Raw genomic sequence first — 18,702 nt, 5'->3', positions numbered from 1 at the left:
TTTTTAAGTCAGCCTCAATCATGTTAATCCCTGATCAGCATTAACAGCAAGACATCATCTCAAACAGCTTTCTCATCAGGTCAGGACCTCCTGCTGTCTACCAGCTGAGACCAAAGAAGCAGAAGATTGGAACTTTGTCAAGAATGACTGTTGGAGAAAAACATCCAAACAAGCCAAACAGAACCATCTTACTGGTGGGAGAATATGGGATGTCTTGATAAACCTAGCAGATATTTGAAGTTTACACAGCTACATTCACACCTGAAAATATGTTAAAAGTTTATTTTGTGACCCTGAATGAGTAATAAGAGTAATATAAAAACCAAACCTTCTGTTAAAAAACAGCAGCACTGTGCATTTACAGTCACGTAAGTTTAACAACTGTAAAAAAAAAAAAAAAATCACCTTAATATTTAAAATTAAACTTCCATTAACTTTAATATCTTAACATTAACAATTTCTACCGTCTCTGTAGAAGGCCGCATTTGGAGCAGCCTCCATCGCCTGGCTGTGACGTGATCTGCCTTCAAATGCCTCTGAAGGATGAGGCCCCTGAATTGGGACACAACTAATGTTAGACCTCATGTGGCTGGAGTGTGTCAGCAGTTCCTGCAAGATGAAGGTATTGATGTTATGGACTGGCCCACTCATTCCCCAGACCTGAATCCAATTGAGCACATCTGGGACATCATGTAGGTGTGTTGCACCACAGACTGTCAGTAGTTGGCAGATGCTTTAGTCCAGGTCTGGGAGGAGATCCCTCAGGAGACCATCCGCCACCTCATCAGGAGCAATGCCCAGGTATTGTACGGAGGTCATACAGGCACGTGGAGGCCACACACACTGCTGAGCCTCATTTGGACTTGTTTTAAGGACATTACATCAAAGTTGGATCGCCCTGTGTTTTTCCACTTTCATTTTGAGTGTGACTCCAAATCCAGACCTCCGTGCTTGATTTCCATTGAAATTTTTTGTGTGATTTTGTTGTTGGCACATTCAACTATCAACTATCAAACTAAGTATTTAATAAGAATATTTCATTCATTCAGATCTGGGATCTCTTATTTTTGTGTTCCCTTTATTTTTTGAGCAGTGTAGTTTTGTGAGCTTTAACCCAAGATTCTGGCATTTCTGGCAAAATCCATTTATATTTAAAAAGTGATTCAGGATTTAATGAATCAATATCACTTTATTCAAGCTAAAATCAATTATCGAAACCCACCCCTAATTGGACTTGGAAGGGTAACTGGAGTACAGCTGGTTATGTTTGGCAATCACACTGAGGAGAGAGGGTTAGGGGTTAGGGTATATCAAAAAAAATATTAATACTTTTAAATCAACTTTAATTAAATTAATGTAAAATTGGAATAATCCAGAGAATATCCATTTTTAAATTTAGAAGGTGAAAAGCTTAAAAATAGGATTTAAGAAGAGGAAGCACAAGGAAATTAATTTAAAATGCACAAAACATGAGAACGAATGAAAATTGGAAAGGGAATGAACACATGCAGACTGAGAGGGAGGTTATAAAAGGAGGAGGCACAGGCTGTGTCCCAATTCAGGGTCTGCACGCTTGAAGTACGCACACTACGCGTACTACGTACGGTGAGTACTACAAGTACGGGAAGTGCGGAAGTGAGAGGCTTGTGAAATGGGACGGTCTAGCCTTCGTCGCGCTGTTCAGGTTGCCTAGCAACCATGATACTAACCGAGAGAAATGTTTCATACAGCTTTGTGTGACAGAAATGAAGGAGAAAAAATGTTTTGTTGTTCATTCATTTTTGTCATGACATCACTTTGATTAGTTGAGACCACAGGACTGTAAAACATGATAGTTGGGCTTCATTTCTGTACTGAACAGTCATTTCAAGATTAGTTAGTAAATAATAATTAGCTAATGTTGTTCATGAGACTAAAGTCATCTCACTGTGGTAATGTTAATATAATATGGACAATATTATATGTATTGTCAGATTATACATATATATATATATATATATGAGCTTGAACTCTGGGTCAAAGATGCAAGTAGCAGTTATTTATATTTCCTATCACCTTAAATCTTCACTCAAAGACAAGTATCTCTGACAGTGTATATACAGATGTATTATATATAAGAGACAAATATTGTTCGTTTAATGTTGGCATTACTAAATTTGGCTCAATGCTTATATATATGTGTAAAAAGCAAATGTACGAGCTGTGATAACTGTTTCTGATAGAATGAAGAGTAGACTGATATATGAAATATTCCTTTATTGGGTGAGAAAATCAGACCATGTCATAACTGCTTTAAGTCATACAGAATAGATATCAGAGCCTTAAACAGGCTGACTTCTGCTAAATGGGTCAAACTGGGCAGAAAGTCTACAAACACATAACATCCTTATAGAATATGATGTAACACTATAGATCAACTTAGCTCAGAATATATAAAGCATATAAACAATTACAGCAATATGATGCAACAAACACAGCAGTGCTACTAATCCAAAATACTCAAAGCTTCATAGAACTGAAACAAACATTTATTTTTAGCTCCATTCTGCTGCTGATACATACTTTAGGTTTCTGAATATTAAACTTGTTGCTGCCTTTCATAGTGTGTAACTTGAAGGCCCTGAGTACTTTCTCCCACACTGAAAACACTGGGATGATAACATTATTTGAACATTACCTAATAAGACTGATTCAGGACAGACAATTAGTTATGTTAAACTTTCCTAGCAGTCCTTCACAAACAGGGAACAGTCTGTCTATTCTCTCCATCTGTCAGCTGCTGCTGGCTCTTCCTCCTCCTCTTCCTCACACACTGCTGAGTTTGTCCTGGTGGATCATCAGGGGTGCAAAGCCTCACAGATGATGTGCAGCAGTGGGTCCCTCAGTCTGTCCTCACTCTGGACACTTGCAGTTGTCACACATGGAAATCAAATGTGTGATAAGCTGCAGGATTCAAACACAAGTGTAACTTATAAATACATGTTCATACTTTTATTCCACAATCAGAGAGAAAGAAACAGAGAGAGAGTGCAGGACAGACAGACAGGTGACAGTCTCAGGTGTATACACTGCTACAAAACAGCACAAGAGAAGGAGGATTTAGTGTTTGTGTTATTACGAGTGCTAAACAAGAAGAGTTCCCAGATGGTCCAGTGGACACATGTGTGACTCCTGTGATTAAAGCATCTTTCTTTCAGCTTAACGAGTGAACCGTCAGCTCGTTCAAACACACGTTAAAGTCCGTTTGGCTCGACACCACCGAACAGAGGCAGCAATATAACATAGCTAACATTAACAGGGCAGTGAATCCTGCTTGTGCCGTCATATTCAGGACTGCAAACCGAGCAGCATCACTGACTTTCAACTTGTTGTGTTTGTGGATATATGACTGACTTTATTATCCATAAAATCATCACATTCTCTGTAAGATTAAGGTCGACTATATATGTATTTAGAAGTAGAGGCTTTAAAACCAAGTTACCGCTGAAAGTACAAACATCACTAATGTCACATAACTTTGCCGACATGTGGCCAACAGTAATGTTTTGATGTTCTTAAACATTCGCACATAAATAAGTGACATCATATTCAGTACTTACTTTTGACAGCTCACTCTTCGGCCGCTCCCTTCTGCCGTATTTTGCGGCAAAATTATCCACACCCACCGCCGCGCTATGGATTGTGGGATATATGGGGCCACGAAGCATGCACCGGACCACGCTTGATATTTGGGGAAATCGACGGCGTATTTGGAGTATGCATTTGAAGTACACTTTGAATTGGGACAGCCGTCGTCGCGTGGCGGTGACGTAATCGCACTTGAAATGCGTACTTCAAGCGTGCATACCCTGAATTGGGACACAGCCACAGTCATTTCAGCCCTCACCTGTCAGCAGACAGCATCTCAGCAGCCACCCTTTGTCTAATACAGACAATATTTAAACTAAATTGTTTCCATTTTTGGGGGTTTTTTTCACTCTTTTCACAATTTCTTTCATTTGTTTTAAAAAAATTATTATTACTTAAAAAACAATGGGTGTGTGTGTGTGTGTGTTATTTTTACAGATTTTTATGTGAAATCCAGCTGGTAGTGAAGAAAATAGACCTGAACTGCACATGTTTGATTGACTTATTGAGGAAGACGGTGCTTTCAGGTGCATCCGGGAAAATCCATATTTAAGCACTGAGTCTAACTCAGAGTTTAATGGAACATTTACATTTTAAAGAAACATCAGAAACAGCGACAGCATACAGCCAGAGTCAGTGCGCAGGACTGATTATTGATCATCACGAACAAGGTAACAGTGCAGAGCCAGAGATAGACATCTGTCATGCATCCACTCACTCTTTAACAGTCAATTAAACAGCATTCACTGGACAGGAACAACCCAACCCTAATTCTATTTTAAGGTTACTAACACATCACAGTCACCATGGTAACAAGAGAGGTTAAAGTTAGTTTCTCTACAACTGTACAAACATCAGACAGTGTGAGGGACAAATTCCACTAGTCAGACAGAAACAGAAGTGATGTCAGTGACCAATCAAAGAGGACTTCCAGTTAAATCAGGAAGTAGAAATTGGCACCCATGGTGATGATTGAGCCTTCGGGAGCCTGAAGATCTCCAGGGTTCAGATGTCTTTGAGAGGGTCTCATCAGCTGATGACACTGTGTGTGTGTCTGTGGCTGTTGTCACTTCTTCATCTTGTTCTGTCGGTCCAGAAACTTTTGTCGTCTGTCGACTGGAATCTCATCCAGGCTGATTCCATGGTTGCTGGCCCTGACAGAGAGACAGGTGTGGCCAGGTGGAGAAAGAGAGAGAGTTTCAGTTTAATGATTACTTTATTGATAATCGATAATGATCACTGTGTGTTCTTACCCTCCGGTGAGGTCTGGAGGAACAGGAAGGGGTTTATTAAAACCTTCTCGACCCATCAGCCAGTACGTGTCCTCTGTGCCCTTAACCTGCAACACAAGCATCCAAACATCAACGAGTCCCACCATGGACTCGCATCAGACTGACTAACTGTGGACAAGGTCACTTTGGATCTGGACCAGACTCTGAACCTGGTCAGACTGGACTACATTAAACCTGGGGGTAATAACTTGACTTGAGGTTTTGTAAACCATCCAATCGAACTCAAGACCTTCTATATGTGAAGCAACAGTGCTAATAACCGTGCCACCGTGCTGCCTTTATCACCATTTTGTGTGTTTGTTTTCTAACAGCATTCACAGCTATTCCATCGTGCAATTACATTTTCATGTTATTAAAATCTGGATTTGCTTCAGGTCTGTTTAGATTAGCATACCTGTGCCTTCCGGGTGTCTATGTGGTATCCCACTTTCAGACTGGTCAGGACTTTGACCGTACTCAGACTGATGTGGATCCTGTAAGCTGCAGACCACAAACACATCATTTAAATACAGACAGGAGAGACATCAGGGTGGTTTCTCAGTGATCAAACCATTGATCAAAGATTTTACTTACGTAGCCCAGAGGACTCCATGAGTGAGGCCGTGGTCACCGTGTCTCCAAAGAGACAGTACCTGGGCATCTTGAGTCCAACCACACCTGCTACCACAGCACCTGAAGACAGGGAGGGCCAGACCTTTATGGCACTGCCTATGTTAGCGATAACACCATTGACAACCTCAGGAATCATTATTACCATACTTTAACCAGAGATGTAGGGTTACATTCAAACTAGCTGGTAACAAAATTACACTACCAGTCAAAGGTTTGGACACGCCTTGTGCAGAATTCAGGTTGGTACACAGCTGACAGACATATTTGAAAACTGTTACAATTCATATTATGGCAAGAACCAATCAGCTAAGTAAAGAGAAACAACAGTCCATCGTTACTTTAACAACTGAAGGTCAGTCATGGTTTTCCTCTTTTTAGTGAGCCAAGCCGAACGAGCTGGTTCTCTAAAAAAACTCGAAATTCCCATCACTAGTGTTGTGTGGGCTGGAGGCCTTATTTGCTTCCATCTATTCTGCTACTGCCAATCTCCTTTCGGAACCTAGTGAGTTAGTGAGTGTGAATCGGAGTAGCCTTGTGGTGATTCGACACTGGAAGGCCCGAGACCCGAACATTGTAAATATTACACTTGGGGCCAGCAGGGTGGATCCCTTTATTAGGATAGAGGGACACACGTTCAGGTTACACAGTAATCAAAGCAAAGATATTACAAAGAATCTAAAATATAAAACAAAAAACATGTTTTGAGTTTTTTCACACTTTTTGATTTACTACATAATTCAATGTGTGTTCATTATTAGTTGATGCCTTCAGCAAGAATCTAAAAAGAAAAACCATTAAACTGTTTTGTCCAAAATTTTGACTGGTACTGTGATCCAGTCTGACTAGTTCAGATATTATTCCCATCCTTGTGGTCTGAGCACCACCTGCTGATGAAGCAGGACCTTCAGCCAGCCTGAGATCTCCCAAAACAGTTCTGTCAACAGACATTTCTACTCACTACTCCCGATATTTCTATTTAAATTTTTTCTATTTCTAAATCTTTAAGTTGGCCACAGAAGTCGACCTTCACTAATCTCATCCATATGTGTCTACACTAAGAGTAACTTACACCTGAGACACATTGAACATACTCTGGATTCTTCAGAGGAGGAAAGCTGATAGTAATTACACTGATAAATGAACCCTCTCCTGACGTCCTGGTACTGAATGAGTAGATAACCGGTCGACAGGTGTACCTGAGTGCAGTCCGATGCGGATTTTGACTTTAATCTCAGGCATGTGTTTGATCTTAAAAGCTCCTATCGAGTGCAGGATGTCCAGAGACATGTTGGCCACTTCAGCTGCGTGTCGATTCCCATTCCTGTTGGGAACACCTGAAGCCACCATGTAGGCATCTCCAATAGTTTCCACCTATAACAAAACCAGAACCAAATTTCACGTGTCTTTGTTCAGATAATCCAGAAATTAAGAGAAGTCTTTACTGTTTAGTTCAGACACGTGTGGAAGTGTGTTACCTTGTACACATCATGGAGAGCAATGATGGCATCAAACATGGTGTAGAGGTCATTCAGCAGGTCGACCACCTACACACATACGCACACGCATGTGTTTAGTCAAATAGTGAAAAATATAAATGCAGAAAAATAAGTTCAAACAGTTTGTACCTCGATGGGCTCGCTCAGAGCAGAAATAGTTGTAAATCCAACAATGTCGCTGAAGTAAAGGGTGCAGTCCGAATAATGTTCAGGTTGGACTGGTTTCCCTTTCTTCAGAGCTTGAGCCACAGACCTGGAACAAATGGGAACTCACAAAGTAAGAATTTCATTGTTTAGTGTAACCATGCAGTAAACAGCCAAAATAGAGGCCAGAAGTTTAAACATGGCTCTGCACTTCATCCTTCAAACCCAGGACTCTGCAGGAACCAACAATGGATCCAGTTTAGCTCCACTTTTAATACCATCAACATCCTGGTCTGCCAAAGAACAAATTCTCCTGGCTAAATGTACTCCTCCTGCAGAGGAAGTCTGCATCATGAGAATCCTTCATTCCTGTCTGCAGTGAACTTCATTAACGAGGCCCAACGACCCAGTTCTATTCTCAAGGACTCTTATCCACCCACTCATCAGAGACTCTGACCCCACCTCCAGTTCACATTACTGCTAATTATTAGTAGTAATTTACTGTTTTAGTCTTACTTTGGCAGGAGCTGCCCCACCAGTTTATCTGTCTTGGTTCTCTCAATCTCCAATTCATCCGTTCGTTCTCGGATCAGATCCTCCAGGTTTGAGCTGTACTGCTCCAACATCCGCAGCATGGAGTCGATGATGTTGGCCCTCCTGCCTCTACTGATACCTCGAAACTGCAAACAGATTGTCAAAGGAGTCGAGATGAAATCAGAAAATAACCCCGAGCATGTAGAAGGCAGCAGGTGGCAGCAGTGAGACTCTTCTCACCTGTTTGAAAATGTCATCAAAGCTCGGCCTCTTACTCGGATCTTCATTCCAACATTCATTCATCAGCGTGAGACACTCGGTAGGAGCTTCATCGACCGAAACGATCGGCCTGCAGAGAGGAGGAGGCTGCTTCAGACGCTCCACGATCTCTGAGAGACAGACAGGTCATAAGAGACAGACGGTTTATAAGAGACAATAAGAGACTGATCTGACATCCTCCCTCACCATGAGCCGGCATGTCCATCATGGCATATGGCAGTGTGCGTGAGATCACTTCCTGTATGATGATGGAGAAGCTGAAGACATCTCCAGCAAACGAACCGCCTGAGACCGGATTCCTCAAAAGCTCGGGAGCTGTCCACAGCATGTCTGAGAGACGGGAAGAGAAACACACAGATGCATTTAGATATCTGCAGTTTTTATTTAAACAGGATTGTGTTCTGTTTTGTTCATGATTAGGGTTAATGTCAGGGTTAGGATAGAGAGTCTTAATATGCCCTCTGACATAAACACACGTGTGAGCAGAGATACAGCGTCTGAGACAGAATTCAAACATCTGAACATGCTCATGTTTCTACCGTGTGGATCCTCAGGAATGCTGATCCCCTGGGATTTCAGGATCATTGGAAGTCCATAATCCGTTATTTTCAGAACAAAGCGACCATCAACTAAACAGTTTGTTGACTTCAGACGGCCATGAGTCAGACCTCGCAGATGAAGGTACTTCATGCCCTGAAACAAACACTTAATATCAGTAATCTGATCGGTCTGATCAGAAATGAAACAGTCGTTAAAGATATCATAGATAAAGTCGAATAGAACTGCATAATTAATTGACTTAGAAGTCGAGTCGTGAAACCTGAACTTTATCAGACTAGTTCATAGATCATTTATTAGGACAGCAGTGTTTTATCATGGCACTGTTAATAATAAGGAGCAGAGCACTAGTGTGAGTAATGCTCACAGTACCAGTTGTTGTATTAGTAGCAGTATTGTACAAACAGTGATTATCTAATAAACTCTATCAACATCAATTAAAACAAAAAGTGGATGTGATATGACATCCCCCGACCACCACCACTATTCATAGCAAATCTAACTGAACACTGAACTGGAGAGGGGGTTCACCAGTACCTTGATGAGGTCCATGAGCAGTGAGGATTTAAACATCCAGTCCAGCCTCACGTTGCCATCAGCCAGCAGGTCTGCCAGACTTCCTCGGGGGCAGTGTTCGACCACCAGGGCGAAGATCCCCGAGTCCACAAACAGACCCAGGCACAGGTTTAGGTTCTCGTGTCGCATCTCCCGCAACTGATCACCAGGCAGAAAATACTCTTAATACTGCAATACTGCTAATCTGTTTCACATACAGATGGTAACGCAATACAACAGAACAGAAAACCGGACACAGAAACAAATAGAATCTGTGTCTGTTGTGTTTCTATTGTAGTTTTTCTTCTCATCATACCTGGCTGAACATATTCTGGGTGTGTTGACTGGCTTCTGTTGGTGTTTTTCCAGTACTGAACTTCTTCAGCCAAACCCAGTCACCCTGAAAACAGCACAGCCAATCAGGGAATGTGACAGGACAGGTCTGCTCACACAGACACAGGTAAAGGTAATACCTCCAGTATCCCGATGTTGGAGCTCTCAGGTGTTGTGAGGATATAACTTCGAGCAATCGATCGCAACGGAGTTTTAATTTCCAGAAGACTCTTCATGATGGACTCATCGTTGAGTTTCTATGGAAGCAAAAACAATCTGATGAAAGGTAGCTCACTGATCAGCTCACTGATCAACTTATCAATCAGCCCATTGATCAGCCCATTGATCAGCCCATCGATCAGCTCATCAATCAGCTCATCGATCAGCTCATCGATCAGCCCATTAGTCAAACATGTCTCGCTCTCAGTTTTCTACAGAACTACAGACACACCAGTACCAGCAATGGTACGAGATTGAACAGTAGTTAGCACCCGTTATAAGTAAAGAAGCTAAACATTCTCTGACCTTCCTGCTGACTTGAGTATCGATGAAGACAATGTCGTCCAGAGTAAGGATCATTTTGTTTGCTGTCACTGCTCCATTTGTATTCCTGTCCAGAGATTTAGACACGTGAGAGAAGAAAGAGGCTGTGGTGCACAGTTCTGCTGCACTATATACATATGAACAGTCCCAATTCAAAAAATATAAAATATACATGAAAACATAAATGGTGTTATATATTTACAGTGGGGGTTAATCAGGGTGGTTATGGCTTTTTTGTTTGTTTGTTTAAGCAGCAGAAATCTAAGAAGCTTGGAAAGAAAAACGACTGGACTTCTTCAAGTTTCTTAAAGCGGCTCTGTCTGAGAAACCTTCCTTAATTCTAAGACTATACAGTGGAGAGTCCCAGGTATTTAAACCATAGTGGGAGTGGCCTCTTAAAAGGGTCATTGGCCCACTTAAAGAAGTCGAGACGCTTTTCTTTCCAAGCTTCTTAGACTACCATGACCGCGATGACTGAGAACCAGACTGAAAACAGACTAAGCAGCCGATAAGTTAGAGAGGAGTGTGTGAGATTAAGAGTGTGTGTTAACCTGTTCCAAAAGAAAAGGCCTCCAAGCAGAGCGCAGAACAACAGGAAAAGGAAGAGCACAGTTACAGCGCCCATACCTGCAGGGAGTGGAGAGGGAAACTTGCTCAGACTGACTGCTTAACTTCCACATTTATAGCCACGTCAGACAGCAACCTTATGTCAACACTAAATCACCACACATACAGAAACTACAGGTGTAATTAAGACCTCATTTGAACTGAAGCACAAAGCTCCCACCCTCTCTGTGGGTCAGTAAACACACCTCCACTGCAGGCCTCATCCGGATTAAACCAACAGAAGCTGGCTGAGGGGGGTTTTCCTCCCGGGAAGACAAAGGAACGGCTCAGCGGTCTCAGACCTCCGGTCATCCCGTCGGTGTGCGTCGGAGAGAGTGAGTGTGTTGGGACGAGGCGGTCGCCATCGCTGTCCAACACTACGTAGCTGGCCTGCAGGCCACGCCCCTCAGTACCTCCATACAACACCTGATAGGGAAGAAGACAGGAGCTGATTGTACCATTGAGTTTAAGGTGAGGGCGTGATGAAAATGATGATGATGCAAAACAAAAAAGATCAAATCAAATTCTGTGGTTCAGAAATTATACATTTTTTAACTTTATTCTAAATGTCTTTGAAGTTTCTTAGTCATCCAGGTCATCATAGTCTAAGGAACTTGGAAAGAAAAGCGTCTGTGGGAGTGTCCCTTAAGAGCAGGGGTAGGCAACTCCAGGCCTCGGGTGCCGGTGTCCTGCAGGTTTTAGATGTGTCCATGATCCATCACAGCTGATTTAAAGGGCTAAATGACTCCTCAGCATTTCTTGAAGTTCTCCAGAGGCCTGGTAATGAACTAATCATTTGATTCAGGTGTGTTAACCCAGGGTGCGATCTAAAACCTGCAGGACACCGGCACTCGAGGCCTGGAGTTGCCTACCCCTGCTTAAGAGGGTTGTTGACCCATTATTGATCCTCTAATTCAGGGGTAGGCAACTCCAGGCCTCGAGTCCTGCAGGTTTTAGATCGCACCCTGGGTTAACAGGGTCAAATGATTAGTTCATTACAAGGCCTCTGGAGAACTTCAGAGAGAACGGTTCTGGTCCATGTGTGCCGGTAAACTTCAGTATTGAGGTTTCTATTCTTCTCAGTGTGCACTGAAAATCTTTCCAAGCTCCTTAGAGAGGATGCAAACTATTAACAATGGGATAGATGTGATTATGTTGTATTAAGTGGTGAAAAACAATTATTAAATCTGTCTTTTGTGTTTGTGGACACAGAGACTCAATGAGTTTGTCCAACTTAATCAGAACTAACTGTTTCCAGATCAGAGTCATCTGACACTAGAAGGTTCAGTCATGAGTAACTCTTCACTGCCACAAAAAATTTGGAAAACAAAAACTTGAGTTTTAGGTCATAGTTTTAAAAACCGTAAAGTTGTTGTACTTTTTGCCTCTGAGTGTCATGAGCCTGATCTGGAGCAGTTTGTTGAAGGAAACGAGGAGAACGTCTTTTATCCCAGCTCTGATACTGAAAGCAGCAACACCATCAGTTACTCAGCTATCGAGTGCTTAAATCTGTGTGACCTGATTGAAACCCTGAAAATCAAAGCCTCCATCTGATTTCATGAGCTGATTGCCCGTCACCCAGTGTCCACCCCCCGCCTGACGGCGCTCTTCCACTGCCTTTGCAACGAAGTAGACCATGTTGAAAATGGTCCCAAACAAAGGAGACACCTGCAGACAAAATCCAGGACAACACTTTGTCACATTAGATTCTCTCATAGGGACGCACACATTGTGTGTTTACACGTTATTTACTTGTTTACCTCTGAATCCATCAGCACATTAAAGCCTGTGTTTGTTGTTGTTTGTTTACCTCTGTGGTGGAGACACCCGAGTGAATCTCTCGGCTCATCTGAGCCTCACGGAAAGCTTCATAGAAACTCTGGTCGGATGCCATGGTAACAGTCAGGACGGCACTATAGGCGTGACGTAGCTGCGTGCTATTGGTCAGCTGGTTGAAGACTGTGTGCTGATTGGATAGAACAGAGAGGGTGAAGAGAGTGGGGTGGTGTATGGGTGGTAAATAAGAAAAGTTTCAAATCAATTGCTTGACTCAGTTTTCTTTTTGACGATCAGAGAAAATGAAATAAAACCTGCTTGAGAACCTGTTGGTTGTTACCTGATAGGGCATCGCGTACAGCAGGGCGTCGTAGGGAATGAACACGTAACCATTAGAAACCATCCCCATCTCCAGGGCGGTCAGCAGTAGCTCCCTCTGATCCTCTCCACCAATCAGGACAGAGCTCATGCACATGATGACCACTGAAGATGAAATAAAAAGTTCTCTGCTCTGATGTGTTCAGTTCAGGGATGGCAGCTAAACGATCATCTCTTAGCTCTGACCTTTGACCTTGTCGGCTTCTCTGATTTCCTTCAGTGCCTCCCGAGCGCCGCCTTTGCTGCCTGTTTCCATGGTAACCACCGGCGCAATGGGCAAACCCATAGCCCGGAGCGCAGAGGCCACTTCCTGTCCGGTGCTCTCCCAAAGGTCGGTGGCAGCTACACAACAGAGGAGAAGGGATGGAGAAAGGAACCACTGATAAACAATTAAGACAACAAAGACGATCACAATATAAACAAACTGCTGGGGTGATGCATAACCTGTGTTTACGCAAATGTTGGGTAAAAGCTGTCAGCCAGAACTCGTGCAGGTTCACAAAAGGATCAGTGAAGCAGGAACAGTGTGAGGAACTGTGACGAACATTGACTCGTTTCATACTGCACATGGCTGCAATGACAATAAAGCCACTTGACTTGACCTGACATTGCTCTGTTTTTTACTCTCACAGAGAAGACGAGATGATCACAGCCGTCTGGACTTAGATTAATTGAATGAGTGCCCCCTGACATCATGGTTTCGTGTGGATCATTTAGTTGATGGTTGGTGTGAAGTGATGAAGAACCAAAGATTGTGTACATCATCTGAGCTTTTAAGAAGCTTCCTTAATACATTGGAATCAGACAACCAGGACAATTGAGGTCCTCCTGGATAAGTCCATAAAGAGAAGGGCTCGGTCAATGATGTCTCCTTTTTCCTTCAGAATGGAGAAATCAGACTTGGAGGATCAGAAGAGTTAGGTTAGTGGATCTGTTGAACCTCCAGCTGTCTCTGTGTATCTCTGTACTTTACTTTGGTAGAGAGGATTTCATGTCAGAAAGAAGTTTCCTTGGTGAAAGAGTCCTGGTGAACATGTCGATACTGTTAAACTGGGTCTAGCTCTCACTTCTATCTCCATTCACAAGCTCATAAGTAACAATGGTTAAGTTAAAGCCCTCACAGAAAACACCACCACTTCTGTGATGTCCCAGTGAACAACTGCAGTTATACTCCGATGGGCAGTAAAAGTCAAAACACCAAAATAAAAGAAATGGGGCCTAATATGTGAGTGTAACAGTCTAAAAGCAAAATGGTGAAGCTCAGATCAAATAACCGGCTCAGACTAAATTAAAATAACACAAGTTTGAATGAAGAGATTATGGTGAGAACCACACACCACTCTGACTGTGACTCAAACCCTCACCTGTGATGATGCTGACATGTGCCCAGCCGAAAAATCTGAGCACGGTGAACAGGACTCTGGTGGGAGGAGTCAGTGGCGGCAGGTTTGGCCAGTCAGCATCTAGACAACCGGGAGAGGCAAGTCCCGCCTCCCAATGCTCAGTCATTAGGGAGGCAGAGTGACAGAGGGCGGGATTAAAGGGTCCAATGTAGGCATAGCCATAACCTTCAAAGTCCCCAAAGTTGGTCAGAGCTAAAATAAAAACAAATATCACACAAATAAAAATAAGGAAAATAAAAAATATTTCACTTACTTCAGTCTGTAAGCTGATAAACACACTTCAAATAAATAAACAGTCTGCAACTTAATAAAGCGTGTGTTGATATGACGGATTAAATGTCTAATGATCCTTTGGAGGTGGAGTGATCTGATATGTGACTAACAAGCAAACTTTTCAAATTAAAAGTTTTATTAAATGTGTTCTGATTGTTAATTCAATTCAATTTTATTTATACAGCGCCAAATCACAACAACAGTCGCCTTTATAGGCGCATTATATTGTACAGTAGATCCTACAATAATAGATACAGAGAAAAACCCAACAATCACATGACCCCCTATGAGCAAGCACTTTGGTGACAGTGGGAAGGAAAAACTCCCTTTTAACAGGGGGTCTAATAATTGGCTGCTAACTCATCATTATGTGATTGGTTAACCCTGTACCACTTTGTTCTAGTGTAACTAACCGTAACTGTATCTAAAGGTAATCTCTTTCTAATTATTTTACTGAACTTTATTTTAAGGTCCTGTTGGCTGATTGGATAACAGACCTTTGGATGCGGAGCAGTCCTCGTCTAGCACTTTGATATCATACCAGTACCCTCTGCTCATACTGGTGTCAGTCCGTAACCTGGACAACGCCAGTGTAACCGCTGCTGCGGGCATCGCCCGGGAAAACAATGGGTCACATGACCACGGACCGACCAAGGCGATCTTGAAGGTTGTTGTCCAAATCTCTTCGATGCATAGCAACCACAGACACGCCCCTAGCAACCATCGAAGCTGCATCCTGACAACCTGCCAGAGATTCAGACAGATTTTTAGAAAGTCAACAAGAAAACAAACTCGTCTGAACAAAGATGAAACACAAAAAAACTGATTCAGGTTTGTCAAACTACTGTCTGTTAACAAGGAACCTGAAACCTCCACGTAATGAATTACTTAACCTGCAATGTCAATTCATTTTAAAGACAGGGATTAAGACTGTGGGCTTACCACCCGCACAAGGGGCTGTGGGGTTGGGTGCTTAGATGGTAAATGGACTGGTTCTTATATAGCGCTTTCCTACTCTTTCTGAGCACTCAAAGCGGTTTACACAACGTGTACATTCACCCATTCACACCAGCACATTCTTCCAAGTGCTTTCTAAGTAACATTCACACACACATTCACACTCCGATGAACGCATCGGAGAGCAATTTGGGGTTAGTATCTTGCCCAAGGATATTTGGCATGCAGACTGGGGAAGCCAGGGATCGAACCACCAACCTTCCGCTCTACCACCTGAGCTACAGCCACCCAAGACAGTCTGATGTACTGGCGCTCCGATTTTCAGCTTCCAAAACTGGCTTGTGGCACATGGAATGTCGCCTTTCTGGTGGGAAAGGCGCCTGAGCTGGTGCATGAGGTTAAGATGTGATAACCTCAGTGCATAGCTCTGGTTCTCAACCAGTTTCCTATAGATGACCTGGACTTTGTTCCCCTCTGGAGTTGCCCTCGATGTAAAGTCATGGACAGAGTGGTACTACTTGTATCGCCACGGTTGGCTGCCTTTGCTGTTGGTGTTTTCTCCGGTGGATGAGATGGTTGGTTCCCTGCGCCTTGTGGTCATGGAATAGGTCCTAATTTTTGTTTGTGTGTATGAGCCAAATGACACTACAGAGTTCTCCAGCACCCCATCCAGCCTTCTTAGAGTCACTGGGTGGGGGTAATAACTCTCAATAACTCTCCAATAAGGAACTCTATTGTGCTGCTGGGGGACTGAGAAGGTGCTGAAGGTTATGTTTCTGCAGTGTTGAATTGCCTCTATATTGGTGGTTGCCCTCTTTCAGCAGGGGGACTAGAGGGTGTGTTCCAACTACAGAGGGATCACACTCAACAGCTTTCCTGGGAAAGTGTATGCCAGTGTTCTGGAAGAGAGAGTTCATTTGTAGTCGAACCTCGGATTTAGGAGGAACACTGAATCCACTGGTTGTGCAACACTGGACCAGCTCTGGCAGTCTGTAATAAGACTTAATAATGCTGGACATACAACTCCGAGAGGAGACACCTCCACAAGCATCATAAATCTGTATGAATCACTTGTTTCATTTTTTACGTAACACTGAAAACACATTTACACTAAACATACCAGTCAAAACAGGCTATTGTTTTAAATAGATTTTAGAGACCAACATTGCATATGTACACTGATGTTTTTACAGGGTTTGGCTTCCTCTGGACGTAATGCAGTCACATGTCACAGTTACATGGACAGCAGAAGAACATGTAGTCAGATTCAAAGTGGAATCAAACTCAGGACTTGCTGTGAGGCAACAGTGCTAACCACTGCGTCACTGTGTACTGTGGGTAGCCAGAATCAGATGATTTGTAAGTTTTACATAAAAACCTATTCTGTAATCACTAGATTTGTAAACTAGTATATCTATTTTTAAGTTTATACTACAGCAGAGGTTTTAAATCCATCGACCAGCCTCCCACCTGAATGATGTAACATCTTACCTTTAACATCTGCTCCTTAATCTTGTGTTAGGTATTAAAGTGAATAACAGATTAAGAATTTAGGGGTCTATGCAGTGCTTCGTTAAAAAAATGATGACAATGTAGAAGCTCCAAGGTGATAAGGTAGGTCAAAGGGACCTGCTGGACCCTTCACAGAGGAGCAGTGCACGCTCTGTTTTAAGGTGAGAATACTTAAACCCTCAGAAGAACACCTTCTGTTTGACATCATATCACATGACTCAAGTGTCATTTCCACAGTAACTATAAATGAGATGCAGTTAACCACACGTAGGATGCTTGCTTGTATCAGCGTTTGAAAGCTGACTGTCAAAACCTCTGAAATGACCACATTTCATCTGCACTCCTGCATTGGGAGAGATAGAGCAGACTATGTAAATGTGACCACACATGCTCAGGTTAAACCACAGAGGGCATCAGCTGACACCTTTAATCCAATCATGGTAACCATGGAAACACACACACACACCTGAGAGGTCAAGACTTGATCTGCAGCTCTCTGATTGGCTGGTTTTAAAGAAGATCAAGCTCATTAACAGATTTACTTAAATCACTCAGGTCCCATGCTCCCTATATTCAGGTAAAATTTAACTTTATGTATACAGCTCGGGTTTACAGCAGCAGTCTAAGATCCTACAATATTAGAGGGGCAATCGAAGGTGGGAAGGAAAAACTCCCTTTTAACAGGGAGAGAGCTCCAACGGATCGAAAATCAGAGAGGACAAAACAACCTGTCTTCACACACAGAGTCTAAGTCTGTCTGAGCATCAGAAGCTCAAATATCAGAACAATCAATCGATCGATCAATGATCTGTTTACCTTTGTCTCAGAGCTTCATCTGTCCAAAGGAAAACTTTACACCGGAAATCCTGAAACCAGCAAACCAAGCAGATGATGTCAGGGTGAACGAGGGAGGACCAGAGACCAGGAGGGAGAGCGTCAGTGTCGAGTTACATCCACTTACAGTGGAGAGAGAGAGAATGATGGTCGAGCTAGATTGACTTACAGTGGAGAGAGAGAGAATCATGGTCGAGCTAGATTGACTTACAGTGGGGAGAGAGAGAGAATCATGGTCGAGCTACATCCACTTACAGTGGAGAGAGAGAATCATGGTCGAGCTAGATTGACTTACAGTGGAGAGAGAGAATCATGGTCGAGCTAGATTGACTTACAGAGTAGAGAGAGAGAATGATAGTCGAGCTAGATTGACTTACAGTGGAGAGAGAGAGAGAATCATGGTCGAGCTAGATTGACTTACAGTGGAGAGAGAGAATCATGGTCGAGCTAGATTGACTTACAGAGTAGAGAGAGAGAATGATAGTCGAGCTAGATTGACTTACAGTGGAGAGAGAGAGAGAATCATGGTCGAGCTAGATTGACTTACAGAGGAGAGAGAGAGAATGATGGTCGAGCTAGATTGACTTACAGTGGAGAGAGAGAGAATCATGGTTGAGCTACATCCACTTACAGTGGACAGAGAGGAACTTTGCATCCACCCGTGTGTGTTATGTTCTCACGTCTGTTGCTTCACTTCCTGCTGATGATGTCAGCACCTCGCTGTAATATCACAGCTTGTGGTAAGAGGGTGACTGAGTCTTTCTGTGTAAGGAGCAGCAGGGGAGGTGAATCATGTGATCAGACAGGTGAGCTGGATCAGGTACCAATGATGGTACCTCGGATCTGCTAATCCTGGCCTGGATCAAGTCCATCTTCAGAGCGCTCAGCTCCCTGCTGGACTGCAGCCAGGAATAGACCCAGATTAGTCTCAGCTACCATCCTTGGAACGGCCTGGAATAGCCCGGGACAGGTTTTTATACTGTTCTGGGA

At 43.0% G+C, this 18,702-nt stretch overlaps 1 protein-coding gene and 1 long non-coding RNA gene across 5 annotated transcripts; one reads left to right on the top strand and one right to left on the bottom strand.

The window, feature by feature from the left end:
• Positions 1-4,171: 4,171 nt before the first annotated feature.
• LOC100708131 (retinal guanylyl cyclase 2) lies at positions 4,172-18,610 on the bottom strand. 4 transcript variants are annotated; one of them, XM_025904384.1, is made up of 25 exons: positions 18,344-18,610; positions 17,695-17,834; positions 14,907-15,153; positions 14,098-14,328; positions 12,920-13,075; positions 12,696-12,838; positions 12,390-12,545; positions 12,098-12,247; positions 10,786-11,005; positions 10,525-10,600; positions 9,956-10,040; positions 9,571-9,687; positions 9,414-9,497; positions 9,080-9,256; positions 8,524-8,677; positions 8,171-8,314; positions 7,946-8,094; positions 7,688-7,851; positions 7,157-7,280; positions 7,007-7,075; positions 6,728-6,902; positions 5,493-5,591; positions 5,314-5,399; positions 4,881-4,966; positions 4,172-4,781 (listed from the first exon to the last, which is right to left on the bottom strand). In XM_025904384.1, the coding sequence occupies exons 3-25, from the start codon at positions 15,142-15,144 to the stop codon at positions 4,694-4,696; spliced, it is 3,171 nt and encodes a 1,056-aa protein (XP_025760169.1). In that variant the 5' UTR covers positions 15,145-15,153; positions 17,695-17,834; positions 18,344-18,610; the 3' UTR covers positions 4,172-4,693. The 4 variants fall into 4 exon arrangements, with proteins under 4 accessions (XP_025760169.1, XP_025760168.1, XP_025760167.1 ...); XM_025904383.1 differs by having other exon boundaries at positions 17,695-18,610; XM_025904382.1 differs by lacking the exons at positions 17,695-17,834; positions 18,344-18,610 and adding an exon at positions 16,858-16,881.
• On the top strand, positions 10,931-14,964 carry LOC112844758 (uncharacterized). The gene is made up of 3 exons (XR_003217506.1): positions 10,931-11,050; positions 13,366-13,654; positions 14,880-14,964. It is a non-coding gene; the product is annotated as an uncharacterized LOC112844758 (long non-coding RNA).
• Positions 18,611-18,702: the final 92 nt, after the last annotated feature.

Source organism: Oreochromis niloticus, unplaced genomic scaffold (assembly GCF_001858045.2).
Source record: "Oreochromis niloticus isolate F11D_XX unplaced genomic scaffold, O_niloticus_UMD_NMBU tig00001339_pilon, whole genome shotgun sequence".
In the NCBI taxonomy this organism is placed as follows: Eukaryota; Metazoa; Chordata; class Actinopteri; order Cichliformes; family Cichlidae; genus Oreochromis; species Oreochromis niloticus.
This window is presented reverse-complemented; position numbering and strand designations above follow the sequence as displayed.